The sequence below is a fragment of the Cetorhinus maximus genome, chromosome 24 (genome assembly GCF_964194155.1).
Source record: "Cetorhinus maximus chromosome 24, sCetMax3.hap1.1, whole genome shotgun sequence".
In the NCBI taxonomy this organism is placed as follows: Eukaryota; Metazoa; Chordata; class Chondrichthyes; order Lamniformes; family Cetorhinidae; genus Cetorhinus; species Cetorhinus maximus.
In genome coordinates, this window is record NC_135902.1 from 34,114,018 (window position 1) to 34,123,230 (window position 9,213).

Genomic DNA, 9,213 nt, shown 5'->3' on the forward strand with positions numbered 1-9,213 from the left:
TTTCAGCAATACTCAAATTCTGTACTACCAAATGACTATTGAAGACTAAAAGAGTTAATTTTGAAGAAAACAGCATTTCTAAAAAATAAAACTTGGTGTAAAATATCAGATGCACGAAAATCTCCCCTTAACCTTCTCTGTCTGAGGAAAACAACCCCAGTTTCTCTAGTCTCCACATAATTGAACTCTTTTCCCCAATACTATTCTTGTAAAAACTTCTTCACTGGCCTGGTAATAAACTAAGAGTTAAATTAACAGTACAATCAATGTGAACATTGTACATTCAAATTCAGCATAATTTTTAGGTTTAGCTAGATGTTATGCCTGTGAGTTAAAAATGCTGGAGTTTAATTAGATAAAATGTATTTGCATTAATACTGCGCTGTTCCACTTTAGAAGGGGTTAACAATTCCACCAGAGTTACAACCTATAACAGTGCAATTAAGCAGCTATACTGAAGAACAAGTTCTATGTACAAACCAAATGCAAATATCTGTATTTAAACAACAGATTTATCAATACATATTTTGCTGCAATCCAAAATAAATGCAAAGGTCTAAAGTACTGAAACCTGCTAAACTTTTATAAAACACAAGTTAGGACCAAGCTGGAGTACTGTGCTCAATTCTAGGCACCGTACTTTAGGAAGCATATCCAGGCCTTAACGAGGGCAGAGGTGATATCCTAGAATAGTAGCAGGGGATGAAAGAGTTCAGTTATGCGGGGAAACTAAATAAAAGAGGGTTGTTTTCTTTAGAGCAGAGAAAGTTAAGGGGTGATTGATAGAGGTGTTCAAAATCATGAAGGACTTTGATAGAGTAAATAAGGAGAAACTTTCCTATGGCAGGAGGGTGGTTAGCCAGAGGACACAGATTTAAGGCAATTGGCAAAAGAATCAGAGGTGAGATGAGGGGAAACAAATTACACAGTGAGCTATGATGATCTGGAAATCACTGCCGGAAAGGTTAGTGGAAGTAGATTTAATTAAGTAGATTCAATAAAAGGAATTGTACAAGAACTTTTTAGACATTTTTTCAAAAGCAACCTCTGATCAAATTTTTGGTTAAGCGTTCTACTGCCTCATGATGTGATTTGGTGTCAGTTGTTGTTTGATAACACTACCGTGAAGTCACTTTGACCTTTTTCCTATTTTAAAAAGCGCTATATGAATGCAAGCTATTGCTTTTAAAGTGACCATAGAGTCAGGAGATGAAGTTCAACAGGTGTAATGAGACAAAGGCAAAATTTTCGCTCCAACCCCAAAAACAATGTGGAGGCAGCCATGGGGGCTGCCGAGTGCAGGGGCGGGCTGTGTAAAAAGCCCGCTTCAGTGCTCTGAGACTTTGTCCCAGTTACAATAGCAGTAAAATAACAGCAGCTTTCTAGCCCTCACTCCTCACACATTCCCCATGCCCCATTCATGCCAATTCATGTCATCTCATGCCCCCCCACCATTGCCTATCACCGCTCATACCCTCCATGCCAACCTATGACCCTCTACCACCCTCCATGGTCCCTCATACACTCCATGTCAACCTATGCCCCTCTACACACCCCCATGGCCCTTTATAGCTCCTATGTCAACTTAGTGCCAACTAATACCAACTCATGGCCCCTAACCCAGCACTGTTTGCCCTTACACTCTCCATGCCAACCTACCCAGTATCCACCATGGGCAGACCTCAGGAGCCATGGTGAGACTAAATAAAATAAAGTTCTAAGTATCCATTACAGACTTCACTATGTTAAAATAAACTCTCACTGATAAAGTCCGTGCAATGCATTTAAATCCCTTCAAGTACTTAATTCCTTATAAAAACAAGCATTTCCTTCAAGTACCTAACCCCTTATAAAAACAAACATTTGTATTCATAGCCTCATATCAAAGACAGCTAATCCCGCTTTGCACTTGAATCTGTCAAGCAAGATCCCCAATGTGATAATGATAGGTTGTGCTTATAATGATATGCCTCAAGCTTATGTCAACAACCATCTACTGAAATTGCAAGCACTGATTTTTTTTTTTTGAAACTGCAAGCTACTTTTTTCAAAATTAAACAGCATGGGATTTAAATGACTTGACAGCTTGACAGTTTCACAGACCTTACCAACTTTTTATGCAAATTCATGTCTACTATTACAATCCCAAAGGGGTACCTACCCTCTCCCAAAGAGGCACCTGACCTCTCCCAAACCACTCTGCTGGTTTAGATCTTTTCCTGAAATGTCTAAACCCCATGAGCATAATTTTGGAAATCCAAGTAACAAAAATTTCTTCCATTTGAAGGCAGCTGTACTTTTGAATGTGCTGGCCTTCATGAACTACAAATGTGTGAAATACCTCCGGCCCCACCCTGGTGAAAATAATGGGTGCCAGGTTTGGGGACTGGACTTCTGGGTTCCAGACTCCAGCGCCATTTTGGCTAAGGTGAAAATTCAGGCCTAAGAGTCAACTACACTCAGCTAACCGTCAAAAAGTAAATCTTTATCAATGATCCACAGGAACCACCAAACTTGAAAACAGGGCAGCAAATGACACCAGGATATTATAGGAAATGTTGGGAAAATTTTCTGGTTTTGAAGCTTCTGAAGCATCACAAGACATAAAGACCATATTTATACAGCAGTCACAAATCTGGAGTTTCACTTCCGAAATTGTAGTGCAATCTGTAGTCAGAATACGACTGGAGATCCCTGTCCACACAGCAGCTGCAGTGTCAAAGCAGTTGGCATATTAACACACAATGATAGGCAGTAAAAGCGCTAAAGAGAGTGGAGCACAGTGACAGAGGAGGAATGGGGCAAAAGCAGCAATCCACAGAGAGGCAGGGAGTGTAGGTTGGTGCAGGCAACCACACAGTCGGGTCAAACAAGATATACGTCAGATACACGAACACAAACGGTCAGATCACAATCCACTAGTCTACTGAAACTCAATCACCTCAAACCACGATTTAACTTAATACTCTGATCATGTTTTCATTTATTATTACACTTTATCTTCGAAATTGCCTAAAGGAATGCAGGCCAACACAAGCATAATAACATTCTTCTGATGCTGAACTGTCTTTCACACCCTCCACCACCCCCAGTCTTCTTGGTTGATACTCTTTTTCACTGTGTTCCTGTAATAAATCAACTCAAGGAGTTGATATGCAAAAGTGTGGTTGCTGAAAGAGGTAGACCTTGGGTGTATCCGATTCAATATTTCATTCTTTTGAGACATTACTGGAGCACCAGTCGCAAGTCTACAGGAACCCGTCAGCCTGAAAACCGCAAGTTTTGCAGAGATGCAAAAACATCGAGACTTATGGTTTCAAAGAAAAAGCGTTACGTCATTCACAAAACCCCAGTCCCACAGAATCCTCCAGGGTCAGCATTTTACATGTAGATAAAAACAAAAAGCTAAAAGCTACTGCGGATGCTGGAAATCCAAAACAAAATAAAAACAGAATTACCTGGAAAAACTCAGCAAGTCTGGCAGCATCGGCGGAGAAGAAATCAGTCAACGTTTCCAGCCCTCATGGCTCTTCGGCAGAACTGAAGCATAGTTTCAACAAGGGAGAAATATAAATTGGTTTAAGGTGGGTGGGGGGGAAGAGACACATTGAGGGTGTGGTGTGAGCAGATAATCAAAAGATGTCAGAGACAAAAGGGTCAAAGAGGTGTTGAAGGTGGTGGTCTTTGTCTGAGAAAAGTGCTAATTAAGAATGGAAAACAGGATATTCAAAGTACAGCTCTAGTGGGGGTGGGGTGGAAAGACTAAAGGTTTTAGTTTTAGATTTAAAAATAATGGAAATAGGTGGGGAAAGAAGAATCTATATAAATTATTTAAAAAAAAAGGCGGGTGGGGGGGGAAAAGAAACGGGGTGGGGATGGGGGGAGGGGGAGTTTAAGATCTAAAGTTGTTGAATTCAATATTCAGCCCAGAAGGCTGTAAAGTGCCTAGTCGGAAGATGAGGTGCTGTTCCTCCAGTTTGCGTTGGGCTTCACTGGAACAATGCAGCAAGCCAAGGACAGACATGTGGGCAAGAGAACAGGGTGGAGTGTTAAAATGGCAAGCGACAGGGAGGTTTGGGTCTTTCTTGCAGACAGACCGCAGGTGTTCCGCAAAACGGTCGCCCAGTTTGCGTTTGGTCTCTCCAATGTAGAGGAGACCGCATTGGGAGCAACGAATGCAGTAGACTAAGTTAGGGGAAATGCAAGTGAAATGCTGCTTCACTTGAAAGGAGTGTTTGGGCCCTTGGACGGTGAGGAGAGAGGAAGTGAAGGGGCAGGTGTTGCATCTTCTGCGTGGGCATGGGGAGGTGCCATAAGTGGGGGTTGAGGAGTAGGGGGTGATGGAGGAGTGGACCAGGGTGTCCCGGAGGGAACGATCCCTACGGAATGCCGTCAAGGGGGGTGAAGGGAAGATGTGTTTGGTGGTGGCATCATGCTGGAGTTGGCGGAAATGGCGGAGGATGATCCTTTGAATGCGGAGGCTGGTGGGGTGATAAGTGAGGACAAGGGGGACCCTATCATGTTTCTGGGAAGGAGGAGAAGGCGTGAGGGAGGATGCGCGGGATATGGGCCGGACACGGTTGAGAGCCCTGTCAACGACCGTGGATGGAAAACCTCGGTTAAGGAAGAAGGAGGACATGTCAGAGGAGCTGTTTTTGAAGGTAGCGTCATCAGAACAGATGCGACGGAGGCGAAGGAACTGAGAGAATGGGATGGAGTCTTTACAGGAAGCGGGGTGTGAGGAGCTGTAGTCGAGGTAGCTGTGGGAGTCGGTAGGCTTGTAATGGATATTGGTGGACAGTCTATCATCAGAAATTGAGACAGAGAGGTCAAGGAAGGGAAGAGAAGTGTCAGAGATGGACCATGTGAAGATGATGGAGGGGTGAAGATTGGAAGCAAAATTAATAAATTTTTCCAGGTCCCGACGAGAGCATGAAGCAGCACCGAAGTAATCATCGATGTACCGGAGAAAGAGTTGTGGGAGGGGGCCGGAGTAGGACTGGAACAAGGAATGTTCCACATACCCCATAAAGAGACAGGCATAGCTGGGGCCCATGCGGGTACCCATAGCCACACCTTTTATTTGGAGGAAGTGAGAGGAGTTAAAGGAGAAATTGTTCAGTGTGAGAACAAGTTCAGCCAGACGGAGGAGAGTAGTGGTGGATGGGGATTGTTGGGGCCTCTGTTCAAGGAGGAAGCTAAGGGCCCTCAGACCATCCTGGTGGGGGATGGAGGTGTAGAGGGATTGGACATCCATGGTGAAGAGGAAGCGGTTGGGGCCAGGGAACTGGAAATTGTTGATGTGACGTAAGGTGTCAGAGGAATCACGGATGTAGGTGGGAAGGGACTGGACAAGGGGAGAGAGAAGGGAGTCAAGATAACGAGAAATGAGTTCCGTGGGGCAGGAACAGGCTGACATGATCGGTCTGCCAGGACAGTTCTGTTTGTGGATTTTGGGTAGGAGGTAGAAGCGGGCCGTCCGAGGTTGGGCGACTATCAAGTTGGAAGCTGTGGGAGGAAGATCTCCAGAGGAGATGAGGTCAGTGACAGTCCTGGAAACAATGGCTTGATGTTCTGTGGTGGGGTCATGGTCCAGGGAGAGGTAGGAGGAAGTGTCTGCGAGTTGACGCTCAGCCTCCGCGAGGTAGAGGTCAATGCGCCAGACAACAACAGTACCACCCTTGTCAGCGGGTTTGATGACAATGTTGGGGTTGGACCTGAGAGAACGGAGTGCAGTGAGTTCAGAGAGAGACAGATTAGAATGGGTGAGAGGAGCAGAGAAATTGAGACGGCTAATGTCACGCCGACAGTTCTCAATGAAAAGATCAAGAGAAGGTAAGAATCCAGAGGGAGGGGTCCAAGTGGAGGGAGAATATTGGAGGTGGGTAAAAGGATCCGTTGAACGGGGAGAGGACTCCTGCCCAAAGAAGTGAGCACGGAGACGAAGACGGCGGAAGAAGAGTTCAGCATCATGCCGAGCCCGAAATTCATTGAGATGAGGGCGTAAGGGTATGAAACTAAGTCCTTTGCTGAGCACTGAACGTTCAGCATCGGAGAGGGGAAGGTCAGGGGGTATAGTGAATACGCGGCTGGGGCTGGGATTGGAAGATGGGGTGAGGACGGAGGGACAAGCAGGGGTGGAGGGTCCCCGATGGGTGTTGGAGTCGATGAGTTGTTGGAGCTTGCGTTCCTTAGCACTTGAGAGAAAGAGAAAAAGTTTCTTGTTGTGGCGACGGATGAGGCGAAGAATAAAATGAAACTGGGGGCACGCGCAGCTTTGAAAAAGGGTGCGGTGGTGCTGCTGGAGGGAGAGGTCGAGTGTGTTCATATGGCGGCGCATGGCACTGAGTGTGGATCTCAGAATGCGACGGGAACAGCAGTCCGAGAAACGTTTTATGTCCCGGAGATACCTGTAATCCTGGGTGGGTTCGAAACAAGAGGGATGGAATTTCAGTTGAAATCCACGTGGGGTGAGTCGGAGACGGAGACAGTCACTGAGAAAGGAGATATGGCTGTGAAAGCGGGTTTTAGTAAACACCTTGTCAAACACCAGGAGAGAAATGGAAAGCAATGAAGGTGAGCAGGGCAGAAGAGACAGTCGGAAATCCTGTCGGAGGATAAAAGGTGTGGCTATGGGTACCCGCATGGGCCCCAGCTATGCCTGTCTCTTTATGGGGTATGTGGAACATTCCTTGTTCCAGTCCTACTCCGGCCCCCTCCCACAACTCTTTCTCCGGTACATCGATGATTACTTCGGTGCTGCTTCATGCTCTCGTCGGGACCTGGAAAAATTTATTAATTTTGCTTCCAATCTCCACCCCTCCATCATCTTCACATGGTCCATCTCTGACACTTCTCTTCCCTTCCTTGACCTCTCTGTCTCAATTTCTGATGATAGACTGTCCACCAATATCCATTACAAGCCTACCGACTCCCACAGCTACCTCGACTACAGCTCCTCACACCCCGCTTCCTGTAAAGACTCCATCCCATTCTCTCAGTTCCTTCGCCTCCGTCGCATCTGTTCTGATGACGCTACCTTCAAAAACAGCTCCTCTGACATGTCCTCCTTCTTCCTTAACCGAGGTTTTCCATCCACGGTCGTTGACAGGGCCCTCAACCGTGTCCGGCCCATATCCCGCGCATCCTCCCTCACGCCTTCTCCTCCTTCCCAGAAACATGATAGGGTCCCCCTTGTCCTCACTTATCACCCCACCAGCCTCCGCATTCAAAGGATCATCCTCCGCCATTTCCGCCAACTCCAGCATGATGCCACCACCAAACACATCTTCCCTTCACCCCCCTTGTCGGCATTCCGTAGGGATCGTTCCCTCCGGGACACCCTGGTCCACTCCTCCATCACCCCCTACTCCTCAACCCCCACTTATGGCACCTCCCCATGCCCACGCAGAAGATGCAACACCTGCCCCTTCACTTCCTCTCTCCTCACCGTCCAAGGGCCCAAACACTCCTTTCAAGTGAAGCAGCATTTCACTTGCATTTCCCCTAACTTAGTCTACTGCATTCGTTGCTCCCAATGCGGTCTCCTCTACATTGGAGAGACCAAACGCAAACTGGGCGACCATTTTGCGGAACACCTGCGGTCTGTCCGCAAGAAAGACCCAAACCTCCCTGTCGCTTGCCATTTTAACACTCCACCCTGTTCTCTTGCCCACATGTCTGTCCTTGGCTTGCTGCATTGTTCCAGTGAAGCCCAACGCAAACTGGAGGAACAGCACCTCATCTTCCGACTAGGCACTTTACAGCCTTCTGGGCTGAATATTGAATTCAACAACTTTAGATCTTAAACTCCCCCTCCCCCCATCCCCACCCCGTTTCTTTTCCCCCCCCACCCGCCTTTTTTTTTAATAATTTATATAGATTCTTCTTTCCCCACCTATTTCCATTATTTTTAAATCTAAAACTAAAACCTTTAGTCTTTCCACCCCACCCCCACTAGAGCTGTACTTTGAATATCCTGTTTTCCATTCTTAATTAGCACTTTTCTCAGACAAAGACCACCACCTTCAACACCTCTTTGACCCTTTTGTCTCTGACATCTTTTGATTATCTGCTCACACCACACCCTCAATGTGTCTCTTCCCCCCCACCCACCTTAAACCAATTTATATTTCTCCCTTGTTGAAACTATGCTTCAGTTCTGCCGAAGAGCCATGAGGGCTCGAAACGTTGACTGATTTCTTCTCCGCCGATGCTGCCAGACTTGCTGAGTTTTTCCAGGTAATTCTGTTTTTATTTTACATGTAGTCTGTTTCACGCAACTTCAACACATTTTGATGCCGCCCGGAAAACATAGAAGCTACTCTGAGACAGCCGATCAGCTGATTGGGAACAGATCCAAATATACGTGGATAACAAGTAATGACACTCACCTGCAAAGTCTGATCTTTGTTCCGCCTTTTGATGAGGAAATTTCTGTACATAAGTGCTTTGGTTTGCTGCCAAATTGCTGCATCTTTTCTCTGCATCCCTCCCATTATTTTAACAATTGAAAAACGAAAAAAAAAACAAAACCAATAAACAAAACCTTTCCTAAGCTATTCGATATTTCATTCCTCGATGTAAATGTCACAAGGACACACCCCACTAAATTTAAATTTTGGAAACAAAACACGCGAAAACAACAGCAAAGCTACCCCGCAGATGTTTGGTAGAATAAAGATTTAAGACAAATTAACAGATTTAGCCCCAAAATCCTCACTCACATCAACATCAACCTGGAAATTACAACCTGGGGTTATTTTTAAAGTTTGATTTCCTGCACCTAAAAAAAGAGCAGCAGCTAAGCCTGAGGAGAGCAAAAACTGTAAATTCCACAGATTCTCCAGCAAATTGACAGTCTGAAGCTGTTTTAAAAGTCCTAAAATCCAAATAACTACATTAATTTAAAAACATATGTATATAAATAAATAAATCAGCGAGCTTTGGTACAACAAGCCTCAGAAATACGTGGAGGGAATTCAGAAAGGAAATAGCTGAATAAATGTGATTGAGCTGACAGTCTGAGGATGCGGGTAGGTTTGAGGTGAAGAGCCCTCACACTCACTCTGACAGACCAGGGGAGAGGGTGTTGAGGTGAGGAGCCCTCACACTCACTCTGACAGACCAGGGGAGAGGGTGTTGAGGTGAGGAGCCCTCACACTCTGACAGCCCGGGGGAGAGGGTATTGAGATGAGGAGCCCTCACACTCTG

General features: G+C 45.9%; 1 protein-coding gene across 2 annotated transcripts in view; it reads right to left on the reverse strand.

Moving 5' to 3' along the window:
* abca5 (ATP-binding cassette, sub-family A (ABC1), member 5) overlaps positions 1–8,735 on the reverse strand; it is a 118,100-nt gene extending 109,365 nt beyond the window's left edge. Inside the window, exon 1 of one of the 2 annotated variants that reach the window (XM_078570980.1) lies at positions 8,394–8,735. In XM_078570980.1, the coding sequence (XP_078427106.1) occupies positions 8,394–8,498 (105 nt within the window). In that variant the 5' untranslated portion in view covers positions 8,499–8,735. The remainder of the gene's footprint in view (positions 1–8,393) is intronic. The other variant, XM_078570981.1, reaches the window with a different exon arrangement.
* Positions 8,736–9,213: the final 478 nt, after the last annotated feature.